The 20,860-nt window shown below is 28.0% G+C and overlaps 2 protein-coding genes across 2 annotated transcripts in view; one reads left to right on the forward strand and one right to left on the reverse strand.

Moving 5' to 3' along the window:
* Nucleotides 1-7,916: 7,916 nt before the first annotated feature.
* On the forward strand, nt 7,917-12,294 carry LOC107494886 (zinc finger protein CONSTANS-LIKE 8). The gene is made up of 3 exons (XM_016115925.3): nt 7,917-8,766; nt 9,550-9,774; nt 11,981-12,294. The coding sequence occupies exons 1-3, from the start codon at nt 7,927-7,929 to the stop codon at nt 12,002-12,004; spliced, it is 1,089 nt and encodes a 362-aa protein (XP_015971411.2). The 5' UTR covers nt 7,917-7,926; the 3' UTR covers nt 12,005-12,294.
* Nucleotides 12,295-14,680: 2,386 nt separating this feature from the next.
* Nucleotides 14,681-20,860, reverse strand: part of LOC107494888 (vacuolar-processing enzyme) — a 15,283-nt gene continuing 9,103 nt past the window's right edge. The window contains exons 3-8 of the mRNA XM_016115927.3: nt 16,969-17,054; nt 16,680-16,882; nt 15,564-15,612; nt 15,271-15,471; nt 14,970-15,176; nt 14,681-14,815 (exon numbers count right to left, since the gene is read on the reverse strand). Coding sequence (XP_015971413.1) covers nt 14,681-14,815; nt 14,970-15,176; nt 15,271-15,471; nt 15,564-15,612; nt 16,680-16,882; nt 16,969-17,054 — 881 coding nt within the window. The remainder of the gene's footprint in view (nt 14,816-14,969; nt 15,177-15,270; nt 15,472-15,563; nt 15,613-16,679; nt 16,883-16,968; nt 17,055-20,860) is intronic.

Consider the following 20,860-nt stretch of genomic DNA (forward strand, 5'->3'; position numbering starts at 1 on the left):
TAAAGCTATGAATGTCCTATGAATCCATCACCTCTCTTAAATGAAAAGTGCTTTAATCACAAAAGAACAAGAAGTACAGGATTTCGATCTTATCTTTGAAACTAGTTGAATTAGTTTGATGTGGTGACAATACTTTTTGTTTTCTGAATGAATGCTTGAACAGTGCATATGTCTTTTGAATTTGTTGTTTTAAGAATGTTAAAATTGTTGGCTCTTGAAAGAATGAGGAAAAAGAGAACTGTTATTGAAGATCTGAAAAATCATCAAATTGATTTTTGAAGCAAGAAAAAGCAGTGATACAAAAAAAAAAACGAAAAAAAAAGAAGAGATAGAAGAAAAAGAAAGAAATAAAGTTGTGATCCAAGGCAAAAAGTGTGTGCTTAAGAACCCTGGACACCTCTAATTGGGGACTCTAGCAAAGCTGGGTCACAATCTGGAAAGGTTCACCCAAGTATGTGACTGTGGCATGTATGTATCCGGTGGTAATACTGGAAGACAGAGTGCCTTGGGCCACAGCCAAGACTCATGCAATAGCTATGTTCAAGAATTATTATACTTAAATAGGAGAATCAATAACACTATCTGAGTTCTGAGTTCCTATAGATGCCAATCATTCTGAACTTCAAAGGATAAAGTGAGATGCTAAAACTGTTCGGAAGCAAAAAGCTACTAGTCCCGCTCATCTAATTGGAGCTAAGTTTCCTTGATATTTTGGAGTCTATAGTATATTCTCTTCTTTTTATCATATTTTGATTTTCAGTTGCTTGGGGACAAGCAACAATTTAAGTTTGGTGTTGTGATGAGCTGATAATTTATACGCTTTTTGGCATTGTTTTTAGTATGTTTTTAGTATATTTTAGTTATTTTTTAGTATATTTTTAGTAGTTTTTAGTTAAAATTCACTTTTCTAGACTTTACTATGATTTTGTGTGTTTTTCTGTGATTTCAGGTATTTTCTGGCTGAAATTGAGGGTCCTGAGCAAGAATCTGATTCAGAGGCTGGAAAGGACTACAGATGCTGTTGGATTCTGACCTCCCTGCACTCGAAGTGGATTTTCTGGAGCTACAGAAGCCCAATTGGCGCGCTCTCAATGGAGTTGGAAAGTAGACATTCTGGGCTTTCCAGCAATGTATAATAGTCCATACTTTGCCCGAGATTTGATGGCCCAAACCGGCATTGCAAATCAGCTTCAGAATTCCCAGCGTTTAACGCTGGAACTGGCATAAAAATTGGAGTTAAACGCCAAAACTGGCATAAAAGCTGGCGTTTAACTCCAGAAAAAGTCTCTACACATAAATGCTTCATTGCTCAGCCCAAGCACACTCCAAGTGGACCCAGAAGTGGATTTTTACGTCATTTACTCATTTCTGTATACCCTAGGCTACTAGTTCACTATTAATAGGATCTTTTGACATTGTATCTGTATCTCATGACACTTTACACGTTTCTTTGTGTACCTTCAACGGCATGAGTCTCTCATGACACTTTACACGTTTCTCATTGTATCTTCTACAGCATGAGTCTCTAAACCCCATGGTTGGGGGTGAGGAGCTCTGCTGTGTCTTGATAGACTAATGCAATTACTACTGTTTTTCATTCAATCATGCTTGCTTCCATTCTAAGATATCACTTGTTCTTCAACTTGATGAATGTGATGATCCGTGACACTCATCATTCTCACCTATGAACGCGTGCCTGACAACCACCTCTGTTCTACCTTAGATTGAGTAGATATCTCTTGGATTCCTTAATCAGAATCTTCGTGGTATAAGCTAGAAGTGATGGCGGCATTCATGAGAATCCGGAAAGTCTAAACCTTGTCTGTGGTATTCCGAGTAGGATTCAGGGATTGAATGACCCTTGCATGCTTGAAGAAGAAGACAGTAGAAAAGCAGAGGTTCAGAAGATAGAGCATCTCCAAAACCTCAACCTGTTCCCCATTACTGCAAAACAAGTACTTATTTCATGTTCTTTTACTTTTTACAATCAACTCTGATAATTATTGATATCCTGACTAAGAGTTACAAGATAACTATAGCTTGCTTCAAGCCGACAATCTCCGTGGGATCGACCCTTACTCACGTAAGGTATTACTTGGACGACCCAGTGCACTTGCTGGTTAGTTGTGCGGAATTGCAAAAGTGTGATTGCAATTTCGTGCACCAGGAGTCCAGTCCATTACAGAGTTGGCAGGAGTTGGCTGGACTCCCTCTTGATTCCCTAGCATATATTGGATATTTGTGTTATTTTTGTTGTTGGATTTTTTTATTCCCTTGAATGATTTATTTAATTATCGATTTGATTTTCGTAATTTTGGATGACACTTTTATTAACTATTGAAATTGGTCATATGCACTAAAATAGTTATTGAAATCTCAATTGAATCAATTATGTCATTGAAATTGACGAAAATATATTATGTTAGTTCCTAACAATGTCACAAGTCATTTGATAAAAAAAAGTTTGAAAATTAGAATTTAAAAGGTTGGAATGCTAATTTGAGAAAATAAATTTTTATTATGTGTGTTAATCGCTGTTCTTATAATAGAATTATGTATTTGTCATCGTAAAATTTTTGTATTTATTGTCAATAAATTTTTTTATTTTTTATTCATTTCTCTTCAAGAAGTTTATTTTACTTAAAAAAAATTATGTATTTATCATAATAAAATTTTTATATTTATTGTTAATAAATTTTTGTATTTTATATTTTTTTCTTTTTAAAATTTGTATTTTTTAACAATTTTTTATATTTATTATGATAAAATTTCTACATTTTTTTCCTACGTTTCTCTTCAAAAAGTTGTTTATCATTAAAATTTTTTTGTATGTAGTGAAGAGAGAAATATTTGTAAATGACTAACTTGTTGGCACCTCCACTAATGAGTTAATAGAATCACAACTTCTCTATTCCTAAGATAGACTAATAGCTCAAATTTACTTTCAAACGTATTAAAATTTTATGATAGCCTTTCTCATGTCTCTACTTCAGTTTATACAAAGCTTTGGTCACCTTCAAAACATGATTGAAGTGCTTCTTATCTTCAAATCTAAGGAGATGTTTTATATGTACTCTCTCAAAAGTGAAATTATTTAAAAAAGTAATAAACTTCACATCCATTTGAGATTAACAGTTTTTTCAACGCAAAGTATTCCCTTGTAATAAAAATTATATAATTTTGATATTTATAAGTTATCTAAAAAAATACCATTATTAAATTTAGGAAGTAAGAAATTTAAAAAATATCTTTTTTTAATAAAAATTTTCAAAATTTGAATTTACAAAATTTTCACCATGATTTGATTTATAAACCCTTTCCTTATTTTGAACTTCTTTTTGCAAATACAACATATTTTTCAAGAATCTCATCCTTAGAAATTAAAAAAAATAACTCATGTAAAACTATAAGAGGTTTTCGTTAATGCTTAGAAACTATAGACACAACATACATTAATGCTTTGAAAAGAGGTTTTTGTTTGTTTTCCTTTTTCACATAAACATGTTAGGTTTGAAATAACTATAAGTGCATGAGAAAATGACTTGAATCATGTTCAACTCTTTCTAACAAGTTAGAAAGTTAGAAACTTTATCCAAGACTTGCGAAGACTAAAAAGAGAATAAAATTTTAAAGTAGTCTCACAATTGAATCTTAAATTTTGTCTCTAATTTTGTAGTTGTCTCAAATTTGTTCCTAAACTTAATAAAAGTGAGTCACGATCATCCCTGAAATATTTTCTAGCGACAGATTGATGACATAGTTAGACATAGGTCACGCTAGAAGCCACACAAGACTTATAAACATTGTCGTTTTTTTTTGGGCTCAAATAGAACTAAGACAACGTCGTTTGGGATATTAAGAAGGGTTTTAACTTTTAACACATTAGTGTCATTATTCCTCTGTCTCGTACAAAGTCTCTTTTTCATTTTCTCTTATATATGTTGTTAGACTTAATGTTAGGTTAGGGTTTGAATTAGTTATACGTTCTTAGTTGATTATCAATTATTGTTTGTAGATGGATGTAATTACTATTGTGTATCACTATGGAGGAACTTTTTGACGAATGTGAATGGTATTGTATCATATTCTAGGGATCATACTTTTGAGATGTCCGGGCTTGATCCAGACATACTGGATATGTTTTTTATTAGAGACTACTATAAACAACTTGAATATGATAAAATAGAATGTTATTGGTGGCTGGTTCCAAAGAGACTTATTAGAGACTGATTTAAGAGAATTCAATACTGACGTCGAATACCTGGAGATGTGCTTTTATATTGAAAAAAAAATAATGAATTGATCTATGTGTACTATGAACATGAAGTCTCTATTACCAAAATCTTTTATTTACTTTATATGGCATGTTATGTTTCTTTGGTGGTGTGTAAAATCACACAGGCTAGGTTCAAGATACTTGATTGTGATAATGGTGATTTCTTTTTATTATTGTTTTATAATTTAATTCTCCTTCTAGATTGAAATTACATTTTCAAACGAACATTAATAAAAAAAACAAAGCATAAAAGACAATGTTATTCATGTCTTCACACATACAAATAAGATATATAATTGCTCACATTTAGGATTTTTCAATCAATATTAGTCAAATTTGACTTTACCATTTTCATACTACAAACATAAACATAGATACAATAATTGCTAACATGATAACCACCAACAAATAAAATGTCAATATTAAGGCCCTAACATCATATTTTAAACTCTCAATCTTTTAGGTAAATTTCAACTTTTATTCATCTATTTTAAAATTAGAATCTGCTTTATCATTAACTTCTTTTTCATTTTCAAATTTATCAGTTTAAATAAAAAGACCACACCACCTTCTATCAATACTCTGCAACCACATTAAAAAACCATAGAGAACAAATGATATATCGAATAAGCAATAATACTAACCTAGCTAAACTAACAAAACACACTTACATTATAGTTTAGACAACCGAAAAATAACCTCCCTAAATTTGCATATGCTCCTGACCATTTGAAGATGGGTTGACTACCACACTTACATCTCTCTAAAAGTCGTTTATGGCTATTTCTGGTCGTTCTCCTCCCACAACTTTCCTCGTAGCGTCGATTGTTGGAGCTACCAACTACGTTGCTACATTCTCCCATCATCAATCTTTCTAAACTCCCTTAACAATAGTGAAGGAAATGAGTGAAACGGCTTCTATTGGTGTAAGAGAGTTTCTTGAGCTCAAATTGGGATTAGAATTATAAACTAACAATAGAAATTAAATTGGATTAAAAAATTGTATGTGTCACGTAATATAGTTGTTGGTTGTCTACCATGACATCCTTTTAAATATATCATCATTCTGTAATATTTATTGAAAAATATTTGAGATGACTGTGAGTCACTTTTGTTAAGTTCAAGAATAAATTTAAGAATAATTACAAAATGAAGGACAAAACTAAGGATCGATTGCAAGTTCAGTCACCATTTTAAGATTTAACTCAATAAAATTATATGAGTTCATATTTTATGAAAAAAAAAACTTAATTTTTTTAAAAAGCCATTCTTGAAGGTTTTGAAGAAACATAAAAGATAGTAAATAAAGAGAAAATGGTTCCAAAGATGATACAAATGATATATATTGATTTGGATAAGATTTGTCTATATTATATTTTATTTGAATTTTTATAAAAAATATTTGAATAATTATTTAAAATATACATAAAAATTAGAGCAAAATTTAGTTTTTATTTTTTTTAATTTTAATTAAAAGTAAATAAATAAAATTTAGTTGNTATTTTTAAAATTTTGGAAACTAATTTATTATTTATATTTTTAAATTAAATATTAACTCAGGTCATTTATTACATGAATAAATAGTTTGGAATTGAAAATTATACAGATGTAGTAAATACAAATATGTTATATGATCTATCCTGAACACATTTATGTAAATCGAATCAACTTGTATCGATTTATGCTATTTACATGCAAATCGAATCAACTAAAGTCAAATTAAAATGCAACACAATAAATAGCAATATTTGATTTACTACTAGTACAATATATACATAATAAATCGAATCATCTTAATTGAATTTACTACTTATGGCATTTTCAACTTTTAAATTAACATTAATTTTATAATATAAATGTCAATAAAAAATACTTCTATTTAAATTTAAATAAAATATAAAAAAATTAAAACGAATAAAAATAAAAATTCAAATATTGTGTTTTCGTTCAAATTCTAAAAAATCTTATTTTTACAAACTTATAAATTTAAAACGAAATAATAAACGATTTTTTTAAAAAATAAAGCTCTATACCAAGCAAAATACTTAACCAAGTCCAACTAAATTATTATAATCGTTTTCCAAATCACGCACTTCTTCTTTTTCTCATTTTCCTTCGTGTTTCTTCTCCTTCTTCTTCGGGTTCCTCGTCTTCCTCCCACTGATGTTGCTACTTCTTCTTCTTCTTTCTCTTTTGTTATCGTCATCATTACCATCACCACACCACCACATTCATCTCCTCCTCTTTCTTTTTCTATTTGAATTTTTTCGATTTTCTCTTTTCTCCTCCTCCTCCGTCATTATTATTATTATTATAATCATTATTGTTATCGTTATTATCGTCGTCATCGTTTTCTTCTTATACGTATAACAGTTCAAATTCAGAATGCACTAAAATTCTTTAATGATGACGACACACAAAAAAACTCAATTCAAAATAAGTTCAGACCAAAGTGCACACTATTTAAATCCATAATACACCAAAATTACTTAATGATAACGATACACAAACAAACGCGATTCAAAATAAGCACAGACAAAGTACACCTTATTTAAATTCAAAATGCATCGAAATTACTTAATGATGACGACACACAAATAAACTCAGTTCAAAATAAGCACAGAACAAGTGCACGTTAACAAATTCTTGTTTTACTTTTTTTTTTTACATTCTTGTTTTTCTCTTTTAACAAAAATAAAAATAAGAAAAAATCGAAAAAAAACATTTAATACTGTAAAATCACTAAAAATTAAAAAAAATAGAATAACAATAGTAATAAAAGAACGATGATAAAAAAAAACACAAAAAAAATAAAAAATACGAAAAACAAGAGGACTTGGACTAACTTAGTTAGTTAGACTTAATTACAAATAACTTTTCTAAAAATTCATTAACAATCATATTTTAACTCATTAGCATTTAAAAAATTCTTACGAAATTTTTTTTAAGTTAAAAAATTATTATAAAATTAGTTGATTCAATTTATATACAAATAATATCAATCAACATAAGTTAATTCGATTTATATAATGGCCTATTTATATGTAAGATATTTATGTAATTTTTAATTCGGTTCTGCTACGTTACCAACAGCATATCTGCCAACTTCTGCCAACTCTTATTTATAATTGTGTTTTATAGAAGTGTGTTCGTGGATGTGTCTAATAAAATGCCTTTTTTATAACTGTATTTAATAGAAGTGTCTTTATAAATATATTTTCTGGATGTGTCTCTTTATATATATATTTAAAATATATTAATTATTAGACACATCTACGAACACACTTCTATGAAACACAAATATAAATAAGAGTTGGCAGAAGTTGGCAGATAATATGTTGGTACCCTATACTTTTCCTTTTTAATTTTAAACTATTTATTCATCTGAATTATTCTATTAATTATTTATAAATAAGACATCAAACCGTACCACCTTCATAATTTAACACGTTTTTTGGTGGTAAAAGAAAGGCTCCAAAAAGCGTAACGGAGCAAGGAGTAATCTGAAGTGCCAATGAGAGACGCCAAAGTAACCAAATGTATCACCTCATCTCTTAATAGAACGAAATCCAGATAACAATGGAATCCACATTCTCACCCAATCACAAGAGAACACGTGTCAATCAGGCCACACGTCACATCATCCCCTGATGAGTCAATGTCTTTCCCACGCTCCCACACAAGAAAGTCTCACCCTTTTTTATCACTTTTATTTTCTACTCCCCCTTCCTTCACTCTGCTTCCAAATAGTGAGCAGTGAGGGAGTGATGTGTAACAAGAATAGCCCTCCTCCTTCAGTAGAAACCCAAAAGAAAGAACCAAGTATGAGGAAAACCAGAAAACGAACAAATAAACTGTCTCCTTCTTTAACTTCTTCTTCTTCTACTACCACCGCATCTCTTAAACCACTACGTCGCAGAAACAGAACCAAAACCAGAAAGCCAAAGTACCTCAGTCTCCGCCTCATAAAAAAGAATAACAAAGATGAGAAACAGCCACAGCTGAACCTCTTCCCTCTGCATCCGCAAAACACGGTCGACGATAAAGACATGCAGGAGGAGAACAACTCCGTGGCGTTGCTCTTCAGCTCCGACGGCGGCGCCACCCTCAACGGCCTGCTGGAAGACGACAGTACCGCGACGACTTCGACGGCGATGTCGGAGGAGGGGTCGTTCTCTCCGGCGGCGGGTGTGGGCGGCGACGGAGGGTGGCTGGTTCGGAAAGCGATGAGGAGGAGGGAGGAAGAGGGGAGTGAAGAAGAGAGGTGGGTGTGTTACTCAGAAGTGGTGGAGAAGAAGGAGACGATGGAGGAAGTAACGAGTTATTGCGGAACGACGTCGTTTGGGTTGTTGTCATTGAAGCTGGATCATGAGGGGATATTGAATGCTTGGTCTGATAAGGGCTCCCTTTACATTGCAGGGGAGGCCCCACAGACTGTCCCTGATTTCCACAATCATGCTCTCTTCTATAATGCTCTTCTTCCCAATAATGTAATTTACCATCACTTAACTCTATTTTGTTTAAATGTTATTCTAGTTTTTAACAAGTCACAAATAGTTTACTTAACAAATGATTTTTTTTAATATAACTAAACTTAGTAACTCAAAAATTTAAAACTATTTTGATTTATTAAATTTCTAATAGGGAAACTTTGAGCTATTTTTAATCTCTGTCAAATTCATTAGATATATGTATTATAAAATAAAAACTCAATTTTACATGTTAAGCTGTAACCACATTATTTGTTAGCATGTATATATCTTCTATATTTTTTATTGTGGATAGGATATATGAGAATGTGCATAGGTAAGATCACTCTTGAAGCTTTTTGTTGATTGTTACTGATATGTGATCATTTTTATGTTGATAACATTTCTTTAATTCGGCTTATTTGCTAATGTGATTGTTCTAATTTGGATCATCTAAAATATTGGGTTGAGAATTTGAGATACCGATAAATATATAGCTCCATAGTATGGGTGGTGTTACTTAGTTGGAGAGGTCGGATATTAATCAGATCTCTGTGGTTCATTATTACTAGTAAAAGAAAAACGTCCAAAAAGAACATATATGCAAGATATAGTGACCAAAAATGGTAGGCTGGTAGCTTAAAATAAACGATAATGTATTTCATAAGTAAGTGTTTTATTATTTATGCACAATTAAATAGCTAAAGAATAAAGACTACTAGAGGAAAGGAGTCTCTCCACAAGAAAATTTGGTGGCTAAGTCTTACTTACTAAGTATGCATTTGAATGTTATGTTTTGTGCAGATTGGAGGTGATGGGTGTGGAAGTAATGATGGCACTGGGAACACATGGGTTGTACCGGAAATTGGTGGAGAGAACAGGACGACAACGGAAGAAATGGGGTTGAAGGTGGGACAGAGAGAGGCAAGCGTGCAGAGATACAAAGAGAAGAGACAGAACAGGCTCTTCTCTAAGAGGATCCGTTATGAAGTCCGCAAGCTCAATGCTGAGAAGCGGCCTCGGATGAAGGTAATTTACTCCATTTAATCCACAAAATATTCTATCCTGTTACATCTAAAGATTTTTTTTGGTTGGGAAGATCAAATTCATTCCTTTATGAATTTCAGTATCAGTTTAGTATGGCTGTATTTGATTTTGAGAAAATGCCAAGACAATGAAAATAGAATACAAAGAATTGGTGATAGATTGAATACAAAATAGAACAAAAAATAAAATTCGATTTATCTTCATTTTTTTCACACAAAATTTAAAATAAAAACTAGAATGACAAAAAATATAATTACAAATTTGATAATGATAATAAAAAAAATGAAAATATAAATTGTGTCTCACCGTCAAATACAATTTTCTGTATCTTTGTATCTATATCTAATTGTTCTGTCTTTATTTATAGTTTATAAAAAAATCTAGAGAGCCAACTACAATTTAAGCCAAGTTGAATTTATTATTTGTATTTTTAGTTTTAAAATTTAAAAAATTAGAATAATAAAAAATTATTTTTTTTTATATAAAAGACCTCTTATTTTTTAACTAGTTAGCTCTAGTTGGATATAGAAACTGGTAGCCTATGGGTGTTAGTCGTGGTGTATTGCCTTTTCTTATACAGTTTCCTCAATAAATAATTATACCATTATAAAATGCCAAAAAAGTAATTTTATTTAAACGAAAATATACAATTTGAAAAGAATATCAATATCAAAACCAAAATAATAATAAAAAATAGAAACATATTCGACATTAAAAGGCATAACATTAGTTTCATGACATGGTTATGAACTTCTGATACTCACATGAAGAGCATGAAGTAGTTGGGACAAAAAAAATTTTCGTTTTCGAAACTTTTTGCTGACTTTTTCGCTTTCGTGCCAAGATATCAGTGTCGGTCGGTAAGTTAATATTTGATGATACATTTACATCCTAAATGCATTAATTTTTTAATTTATCAATTTTCTTAAAACAATAAATATTCCCTTTATTTTAGATTATTAGTCATTTCAGCTAAAAATACACATAAAAATTTTTAAAATATGAGTGATTCGAAAACAAAATTTACAAAACTAACCTTTATTTTAAAGTAACATCTAGGGCAATTTACCATAATAAATAAATTGTCTAGATTACACAATATGCAAAACAGATACCAATGTTTCTGCACACTGCCCATTAACGCATAAATGTTAGACCTCTGTTGCGGTTTATGTACATTACTCATTTACATATAAACCACAACACCCCTATTGCGGATTATGCCTTTTTTTCCTAGAACGTAAACCGCGGTTCCTGTTGCGGTTTACCTATTTTATGGAAAAATACATTTTGGTATCCGTTTTGCATATTGTATAATTTGGTAATATCGGAAGGCAGTTTATTTATTATGGTAAATTGCCCTAACATCTACTTATATAATAAAAAAAATTACATTTAATTTTAACTATAATGATTAAAATTAATTTTTAAAGAAATAAAAGACAAAAAATAAACACTTTGCTCTTCAAAAAATTTTAGATTAGATACTTTGTCTTCCAAAACAAATTTATTACTCTTTCGAGATAAATTGATTCTTCTACAAAAAGAACGAATTTGTCTTATAATAATAATTTTTTAGATTTAATTATTTTATAATAATTCAAAAAAATATTTGTCTAATATGCATATTGAAAACGAAAAAGAGATTATTCAATGTGGTGTGAATAATTTTCGGATCAGTTTAATCTTTTGGGAAGATGTTTTTTGGGAAGATGTATTCAGTGTGATATCTGAGAGAGCCTTTCTTTTTTAGCACTTGCCATAAGAGAGTCGGCAGGTTTTGTGATTTGTAGTCGTCAATTAGTCATTATTAGTGTTTTTAATGGTATGAAATTAATGGTATAGAATTACTTACTTTTGTCTTGCTGATTAAGTGCTAGCCAAATTTAATAAAAGTGTTGGCCTCCTATATTTTTTCAAATAGAAATGTTACTTAAATTGACAAATGAATCTTGTTACGAAAACTCAATTCCGATTTGTTAAGTAGAAACCAAACAACATCAAAAAAAAAAAAATTTAATTTTTAAATACTCTTAAGACAATTCTAAGCCTACCAAAAGAAGTGCTTAAAACAACAATATATATCTGGTCTCATTGTTTCTTGTATGGTCGTTGATTTCCATTATTTGAACTGAATTATTTAGATACTTTTCACGTAAAATTGAATATATGTTGGTGCATTTTTCAGGGACGATTTGTGAAGAGGGAATGAAAATTGAGAAGTTCATAGACTGTGGTAGGCACTATTCCTAATAAGAACGCTGTCAATATTACAGTGTTCAAATAGAAAATTTTGTGCCTTCGGTGGTGGAACTGGGGAGCTTTCCTTTGTTGAAATGTTGTTTATAAAATTATGCCTTTTCCCACGGGTTCTTCATATGTATCATAAAAATGAAAAAAAAAAAAAAAACAGTGCTACCGCCTACTCCGTTATAAAATGAGATATGATACTTACACTAATTTTTGGTACATCTTAAAATATACATTTATCGTTTTTGAAGATATTATATATTTATTGTGTTTATTGATTTTTTTTCCCATCATATTCATTTTTCTATCTAATTAAAAATAAAAAGGTATATTCAAAAAGCCATATTAATATTATAATTCTTCTAAAATAAATTTAATAATATGTGTCATTTTCGGGATAAAATTGGAATTTACAATTTGTAAATTGTTAAATTAAATTAAATGTGTTAATATATAAATTATAATTTCTTAAATATGAAAAATAACATAAAATACATATGCAATTACTTCATCAATTAAAAATAATATATATATATATAATTATTGAAATATAATATTTCTTGTTTATTTTTAACCATTCATTATTAAAGTACTAATTGTCATGCACTAAGATTATTCTTAAAAAGATGTAAGCCAGCCACCATATGGTTATTATAAATTTCTTATAATAATTGTAGACTGGTTAAATTAAAAATAAGAATGAAAGTTATTTGGTTAAAACAGAAATTAAGAATAGAGGAATATGAATGAAATAGTAAAAGAAAAAGTTTAGGAACGACCAATTTTAATTTATATTAATTAGTATTTTTAGTTAATAGTCTAATATTATGCTTTTAGTTAATATTTTTAAATATAATTAATTAATTATTTATAAAAAATAATAAATTATACTGATTATTGTTGCAGTATTGCTCCAAAAAAATTCCATGAAAACATGACATCTTATCTCAAATAAGTCAAGTAAAAGTTCATTTTTAGACTTTTGGTATATTCAAAAGAAGAAGATTGTTGATTTAACGTAATGTGTTACGTAGCATAATCTACACCTTAAACTTTTATTTATTTATTTATTTATTTGGGTGACGCATGGTTGTTTAATTTAGCTTAGGAGGATATTCCTACGAAAGACGTTTAAAACTTCTTTTATAAAGACATGTTATTATGGACGTATTAATGAAATTTTTGAATTTTTTAACAAATTAAAATAAAACTGATTTTTTAATAACAATAAAAATAAACTTAATTGTTATCAGATTTAATTAAATCGATCAATTTACATAATTTATTGGATCATTTTTTTGTTTATTTTTTAAAACAAAAATTAGGGATATATTTGTCTTTTTATCAAAAAATTTAGACATAATTCAGTTTAAATTGTATAAATCGATTAAATCAAATCGAATCTAATAATTATAGTATGAACAATTGAATTTATTTTTGTTACTATAATAAACTGATTTTGTTTTGATTTACTAAAAAATAAATTATTAATCAGTTTAATAAAAATATTCAATAACATTATAACACATATAAACTTCTTTAAGAAAAGATATTTTTAATATTTTTATCGAAGTATTCTCCTTTAGCTTTACCATTCTCAATCCAACCTGAGTTAGCATTCAAGACTACTGGCCTACAACCGAAAGTGTTGGTCTCCAAACACTAACTACTTAAAGTGACGGCAAGTTGCCGACAACCCATAGAAATATTCTATCTCTATCATATATATAATTATTTATGTTTTTCTTCCATTAGTTTAAGTTTTTTAAGAAGTAATTTTAATATGTAGTATTAGAATTCTATTTACAAAAGATTTAGAATTCGATTCTAAAAGTAAAATAAATAGTATAAAATAAATAAAAAAATTATGCAAAAAATTAAACAAATCTAAAAAAATTCATACTAAGAAAAATAATAGATATAACTATTAATGTTATGTTCATTTATTAACTTAAACTTTTAAAAAAAATTAGTTTGGTGACTCTCTCTATTAAATTTTAGAACTATAAATCTTTCTAATTGCTCTAACAGAAACTCCATGGAGAATTTGCCACTAGCAAGGCCTCCCATTAACCAACGAAAAGATCCATAGTAGCTGGAGAAGAAGATTGGATGAAAGACGCGATTAAAAATGTGCAGGAAAACACCCTTAGAAAGGTCCTGCCGATTGATGAGTTCTATGACTACCATTTTCTAAACAAATTTGGAGACTCATCAATTGGTCCTCTGGGTACGGTGGACACAAATTAAACACTGAAACACAAAGCAGAGGAAAATTTGGGAGGTTATGCGTTGAAACAGATTTGACAAAACCGTTACAATCTATGTACATATATGAATTGTTTTCAAGAACATAACGAGATTTGATGTGCTAATAGAAAATGAAAATCTAACAAAGAAGCAATATGAAAGGCAAGCAAATAACTTCCTTCTATTAGGGGGCATATTTAGCAACAACAGAAAGAGTAGTTTTTAAAACAAGGCACAAACGAGGCAAAGTAAGGAAACTACTAGGAAAATCTAGCCACTGGTCTTATTACATAGTTTGTGTAAGCTCCATTATTTAGTTCATAAACATATTCATTATTACATTGTTAATAACCAGTGAGAAATTTATCATGAAGAACCAATAATTCCCCTAGGGGCAAGCTAGAGAAGATGCTACAACCATTTTCTCTTGAGAAACGCCAGCATTGCATATGTTAGCAATGGCCCTGGTGTATTTCCTTCCATACGTTGACAGGGCACCACAATAGCTCTCATAAATTTTTATCTGCATAAAATAGCATACATAAAGAATCAGAAAGCACAATCAATTTATCAACGATCTTATGTAATATAATAAGCAAATAGTTATTTAAAAGACTAATGTTTATTGGATCACATCAGTATATGGATTAAATCAAATAATTTATTTGTTCACTTACATAATTCTTAAAACAATCCCAATCATCCACAAGAGGTTGGCCTGATGGACGAACACTTGAGATCACTGATGCTCTGTATTCTTCTCCAAACAAGTGATCTGCAATGGCCTTCACGCTATTGTCCACGTGCTCCCTTTGAGCTATTTCTTCTATTAACCCCTTTTGAGCTTCCATCCTTTCTTTTGATCCTTCTGGAGCGTTTTTGAACTGAAATCACACCATAAATAATAATCATAACATTTTTAAACAGCTTAGGGCATGAAATTTTCTTCATATATAATAAAAAAAAAGAGAAGACAACCTTGTGGCTAAGATAGTGGAGAAGTGCATCTCGTTGGTCGACAAATTTTGTCGGGGTAGCAGAGGAAGGATATGCATTTGTACTGGTACTCACTCCGGTTGCACCAATGTAGGTTACTAGAAAATCATCGGTGAAGTTTTTGTTTCCATATTGCATCACATGAGAACCTTTTGCCTCCCAATCTAATGTTTTCTCGCGAACCTGTGCATCAATCACACACATATATCTTCATGTATCAACATTATTTCAATGAGTTTATATAGTGTTAGAATATATGTTGGCATGGGACTTACAGTTTCATATTGTTGTTGCAAAGTTTCTTTTGTCCTATCATTTTTGTCGCTGCCACCAAATATAATTCCCATAAGAATGTTAATATATTATAAACATCATAAATAAATTTAAGATGAAACTCCCGAAACTCTCTCACATAATTCTTTTATTACTTAAAATATTCACCGCCAGCAACAATTACTAAATTTTATAAAATTCAGAACTTCAAAAGTTAGGACTTAGGAGGGTGCATGGATTTAACCAATGGATTTTGCTAAATAGACAATAATTATTGTGAACAATAAATTTTAAAATTGACTTAATAAAGTAAAAAAAATACTATACTCTCAAATTATCACCTAAACCCTAACATTAGGATAATCACCCGCACACCTAATGAATTGAACATTCACCCATTATTAACTGTACATGCACGAGTAAACTGAATCAAAAGAAATAATCATCCAATTAAAAATAATAAACATAATTATCTACATATCTATTAAATTAAACATACGAGATATTCATTATTCACATTATTTATAGTATTCTCATTATTTACTTATACTTTTACTTAACAAATATATTTTCTCCATACACATTGTTTCGATTTGAACCCCTAACTCAATAATGCATAAACAGTTATAAAATAAATGCATTACTTAATTAGAAATGCTACTTGTTCTTTAAAATTCAGTTTTTGCTCAATCATTTTAAGAATTTATTATTATTTAATTAATTTAAATATCTATTTTCACAAATCAGTTATTAAAAAATAAAAAAGTCATTTTTTATTTATATTTTTTCTCTCCTCTAAAACTGAATAAAAGATAATATTTAAAAAATACTTAGTTGCACTATTACTTAATTTAATGACTAATATATATCATGCATGAAAAAGATAATTCCTGAGCCAAGAATTATTGAAGAGATTATTGGCCGAAAAATAAAAAGAAGCCACTTGAAAAAGAAAAACAATAAATTCTTAACTAAAAATTAGTCGCCTAATCAATCATATAATATTTATATATGAATATATGTATAGTTTAAGTTATTCTCAATATGTATTTTATATTACACGTATATTATTCAACGTGAATAGTTGATTTAGTGGCTAAATTATTATATATACAGACCTGTCTTCCATCCATAAAACGCTATAAGAATCTCCCAAGCAAGTTTGAAACTCAGGAGGAGGAGGATAGGTGGGATCTCCAGGGCAGTAACAACCCCAACTGCTCTCATTTGCATTGGAAGCGGTGGTTACATATATGTTTATGTTTTCTGGAAGAATCCCTTCGAACATGCTCCCAGATTCGCATGCTTCCAAGTATATTACCTTTTTTTCCATTTAAATCAACTAGTCAAATAAATTCAACACCGTACAACATGTAAAATTTAACTCAGCGTTCAAGAAAAACTGACCATCTTTTTATAGGCGTTAGCCGCATGTTTGCTTTTCAATACATCTATAAAATCATTGGCCACAACGAAATCCCCAACTGGCATACCTGATCAAATTGTATTTACCCAGTTAATTTATGATTTGTATGTCTGTTTCACACCTTCAATCAGTGTATATAATAAGATATTATTATGTACTAGGTAAGTTTTGTTTTATTTGGTTTTCTCATGAAAAATTTTGTGAGCATTGAAGTCGTTCTTAGCAGTATTAAAAGTACCGGTTGGTCCCAATGATAGCAAATGGCTGTTTTCCCAATGATAGTATTAAAAGAGGGTTTGTACTTTTGTTGTAATGAGATAATCAAAAGAGAGAGAAAAGTCGGCAATCAGTTACGAATGATTATTTATATCGTTAATATAAAAAATAATTATTTTTGTAGATATATATATATTAATACATACAGGGACGGATCCACTCTTTAGGGTTTGGGGACAAGCGCCCCCACTACAATTTGGAATTTTATTGAGTAGTATATAATAATAATATTTATTTGTTCTCACTAAATTATTAAATTTGACCCACAATAATTTTTTATTTAACTTTCGATACTTGATAGGCAATTTAAAAACGTCATATTAGATGTCCATTATAATGATCAAGTTTTAAATTTAAATAAGATTGATGTTCTTTCTTAGAAATCGACTCGAAAGAATATTATATATCCATTTGTATTTCTTCTTTTAAAATTAGCTTTAATTTTTTTCATAATAACTACTCTAATTAAATGAACTTTTTCAACTATAAATAATATCATCAAGAACTAATTGTATGAAAGTTTAGTTTTAAATGATTGTTTAACGACATATACAAAATAATATTTTAATTATATTGTCAAGGTTTTAAAATATGAAATATAAAAAAATTAAATTTTAAATTATATGTTATTATTTAAATTACTATTTTAGTATTTTAATTTGTAATTAGATATTTTGAAACCTAATCATATTTTACAATAACAAAATATAATTATAACAACAATTATGTTAAGTATACATAAAATAATCACTTGTACAGAATAAATCTTAAAATACAAATTTTGAAATACAAAATATACATTAAAAATAAGTTAAATGATATATGTATTTATACACAAATTTATAGTAGATAAATTCATAGCTAATTTTTTATGTAAACGTAATATTTTTATTATAAAAATTATTATCATGTTATATATATTTCGCCCCCACTATCAAAATTTTCTAGATTCGTCACTGAATACATAATTGAATATATGTATAAAATTACTGATAATATATTAAAATTAAATTTTTAAAAATAAGTGCAAAAGAAATATTAGTAATTTAATAGCATCTTTATAACACTTTTGTTTTGGTTACGGTAACTCTAAATTCAAACAAAATATATAAAAGGATTAATAATTAAATTGTTAACTCAACTGCACATTTCATATAGTATAAATAGTAATGATTAAGAGTGTTAATTTATCTTCGCTCTTAATTATTCTTTTAATATTTAAAAGAGTAAACAATTTAAATATATATACCATGTTTTTTAAAAAAAATATACAAAAAAGGATAAAAATTAAAAAAATATTTAAAAATTAAGATAACAATTAAAAAGATAGGTAGTTAGGAGTTAGAACTCTTAATATTTTTTTATTTAAAATATCTAAATATTTTTCATATATAGTTTCGTTAAGAGGCCAAAATATAGCCAATAATATTAGAAGGAGAAGTAAAAATTAAAGACAAAATTCCACTTTTCTCTTTTTGAGAGATGATAAAATAATACTCCTCTCTCTTCTATTTGTAAAATATATATTTTTTTATAATTTTTAAAAAAAAATTTAATCCATTTTAAATTTTTTGTGTTAATTAATATTAACTTTATCTATTTTTTAAAAAAAATAAATTATTTTTTTACAAAAATACTGTTTACCAAAAATTTTATTTTTTTGTAATTAAATTTTATTTACTAAAATACCCTTTAATAAATTATTTTTTATTGATTAAATTATATTTTTACCAAAATAATTTTAAAAAAATTAATAATTAAATTATTTTGTTCTAAGATATCTTTCAATATTTTTTTAATTATAAATTATGATTTTATCAAAATTTTTGTTAATAATTATAGTTATATTTTACTATTAATTTTTTGATATTAATATATATTATTTTAACATGAAATAAAAAAATCTTGATAAGATTATTTTCCGATATCAATATATACTAATTGTTATACATATTAACAGTGGTAATATTTTTTTATTTAATGTTAAATCAAAAAATTAATAGTAAAATATAAAAATAATTATTAACGGAATTTTAGTAAAATTATAATTTAATAATTAAAAAATTATTGAAGAGTATTTTAAAAAAGTTTAAATCTTATTTTGATAAATATTGGCCGTCAAAAATAATTTGTTAGAAAAATTTGAGAATATATTTTTTGTGATACTTATTAATCGTCAAAAATACTATTTATTTTGACACTTATTGACCATAAAAAATTCTCAACAAAAATTTTTAACAAAGAATGAGATGAGATCTTGAAAGAATAAATTGAGATTTTGAAGATGAAGAATGAGTAGTATAATCCCAAACTGAGAGCAGTGTGATGCCAAAATTGACGGAGCTTAACAAAAAAAAAAGAATAATTGAGTAAGTTGAAAACAAATGAGTGTCAAAATTGAGGAGTAATTTTCTACAATCAAATTATTCATCAAAAAAACATAGAGAATTTGACATTTGTGATATTTGTCAAAAATATATATTAATTTTTACCCTTAACTATGGCTGTTAAAAAAAATCATGTTAAAATAGTTTTCTTTTCTTGTAATGAAAATTTAATGACAAAAAAATTTTTTTTGCTAAAGAGTATTTTTGTAAAAGAGTAAAGTATTATTTTTGTATTCAAGGTTTGGGGTAAGTCTCAAAGTTGTCCCTAACGTTTGAATCGTCCTATTTAAGTCCCTAATGTTTTAAAATTAACTCAATGTTGTCCTGTCGTTAGAAATCTGTTAACGAAATTGACGGCGGGATAAAATTGAGACGATTTTGAAACGTTAGGGACTGAAATAGGACGAACACGTTAGAGACAAAAATGATACATATATATATAAATAAATTTTAATTTTATCCTTCAATAATATCAATTTTTTACGATACATAGTTATTCAATTATTTTTAATCACATCTAAATAAATTACACTTAATCACATTAATTTTATTCTAAATAATTTTTTTTTATAATTTTACTCTTAAAAGTTTTTATTCATCATAAAAAATATTTATAGGATGATTAGTACATAAACTTGTGGGAAAAAATGATACATATAGAATAAAGTAATGTGATTCTAGTCATTTTACAAATATTTCATGATGAGTAAAAATCTTTAAAAGTAAAATTATAAAAAAATAAATTTATTTAGAATCAAAGTAATGTGATTAAGTGTAATTTACTTAAATGTGATTGAAAAATAATTGAATAACTATGTACAGTAAAAGATTGATATTAATGAAGGATAAAATTACAATTTATTTCTATGTATCATTTTTGTCCTCAACGTTTTCGTCCTATTTAAGTCCCTAACATTTCAAAATCATCTCAATTTCGTCCCATCGTCAATTTTTTTAACAGATTCCTAACGGCAGGACAACATTGAGTCAATTTTGAAACATTAGGGACTTAAATAAGACGATTCAAATGTTAGGGACAACTTTGAGACTTATCCCAAACATTGAGGACAAAATCGATACTTTACTCTTCTGTAAAAAATAATTTTTTTTTGAAAAATAGATAAAATTAATATTAGCTAACACAAATTTTAAAATGGATTGAGGAGGTTTTTTAAAAGTTATTAGTAAAAAAAATGTATATTTTACAAAA

This window comes from Arachis duranensis, chromosome 6, assembly GCF_000817695.3.
Source record: "Arachis duranensis cultivar V14167 chromosome 6, aradu.V14167.gnm2.J7QH, whole genome shotgun sequence".
NCBI lineage: Eukaryota > Viridiplantae > Streptophyta > Magnoliopsida > Fabales > Fabaceae > Arachis > Arachis duranensis.